Source organism: Terrapene carolina, unplaced genomic scaffold, assembly GCF_002925995.2.
Source record: "Terrapene carolina triunguis isolate 2854851 unplaced genomic scaffold, T_m_triunguis-2.0 Scaffold641, whole genome shotgun sequence".
In the NCBI taxonomy this organism is placed as follows: Eukaryota; Metazoa; Chordata; order Testudines; family Emydidae; genus Terrapene; species Terrapene triunguis.
This window is the reverse complement of record NW_020664992.1, coordinates 1,296,181-1,297,115: the sequence shown is the minus strand read 5'-3', so window position 1 is coordinate 1,297,115 and position 935 is coordinate 1,296,181. Positions and strand designations below refer to the sequence as shown.

The window sequence follows — 935 nt, the reverse complement described above, 5'->3', positions numbered from 1 at the left end:
GGGGCATCCAGCAGGGGGCGTGGCGGTCGGGGGGGGTATGGAGGACAGGGGGCAGGGGGCTCCGTCCGGGGGCGGGGTGGGAGGGGCATCCAGCAGAGGGCGTGGCGATGGGGGGGGTGCAGACAGGGCGCTCCGTCCGGGGGCGGGGTGGGGGGTCCATGCAGTGCCAGGCCGGGTGCCCGTCAGCACAGGGGTGTGGCAGTGGGAAGGGGCTGGTGCATGCAGGACGGGACGCTCCGTCCGGGGCCATGCACGGGGAGCAGAGCTCGGGGGGGGGCGATACCTTGGCAGGGCATTACAGCGCCCGGGGCTAACAGTTAGACTCATCGTGGTGGGACGGGTCGCAGAAGAACCTAGAGGCCCGTTTGGCGGATCGGGCCGTGAAGGGGACGCTCTTCAGCACTGCAGACGTTTGACAGAGACACGCGTCAAAGCCCGCACGGCCGCACCCATCCCGTCCCCATGACCCCAGGGAGCAGCCAGCGGGGGCTGAGGCCCAGCGAGCCCCTGGCAGAGCCACGGGCGTCCCCGGCTGGTGGCTGGCAGCACCTCGGGGGCGGCGCTGCAGGGCAGGGGCAGAACCGGGAACAGGACCCAGGCGTCCTGAGACCTGGCCCAGCACCCCATCCACTAGGCCGCGCTGCCTCTGGGCCTCCCCCCGCGCCCGTGGGGGGGGGGGGGGGGGGGGGGGGGGCACCTACCTGTGATGATGTCCTCGATGGCCCCGTCCTTGCCCTCGTAGACGGGCCGGTGCTCCTTGGCCTGGCGCCGGCGCAGCTCCGCGATCAGCTCCTGCTGCTGCCACTTGTTCCTCTGCAACGGGCACTGGGTGGGTGAAGGGCTGGGGGGAAGGAGACCCACCCCTCCCCCGAGACGGATCCCGCCCGCCCTGTACCCCCATCCCCCCCCGGGGCAGATCCCACCCAGCCTGTACC

General features: G+C 72.6%; 1 protein-coding gene across 4 annotated transcripts in view; it reads right to left on the bottom strand.

Moving 5' to 3' along the window:
* FMNL3 (formin like 3) overlaps window positions 1–935 on the bottom strand; it is a 43,845-nt gene that overhangs the window by 1,389 nt on the left and 41,521 nt on the right. For 3 of the 4 annotated variants that reach the window (XM_026659614.2, XM_026659615.2, XM_026659616.2), the window contains 2 exons: window positions 702–813; window positions 284–402 (listed from right to left, as the gene is read on the bottom strand). In XM_026659614.2, the coding sequence (XP_026515399.1) occupies window positions 311–402; window positions 702–813 (204 nt within the window). In that variant the 3' untranslated portion in view covers window positions 284–310. The remainder of the gene's footprint in view (window positions 1–283; window positions 403–701; window positions 814–935) is intronic. The other variant, XM_026659617.2, reaches the window with a different exon arrangement.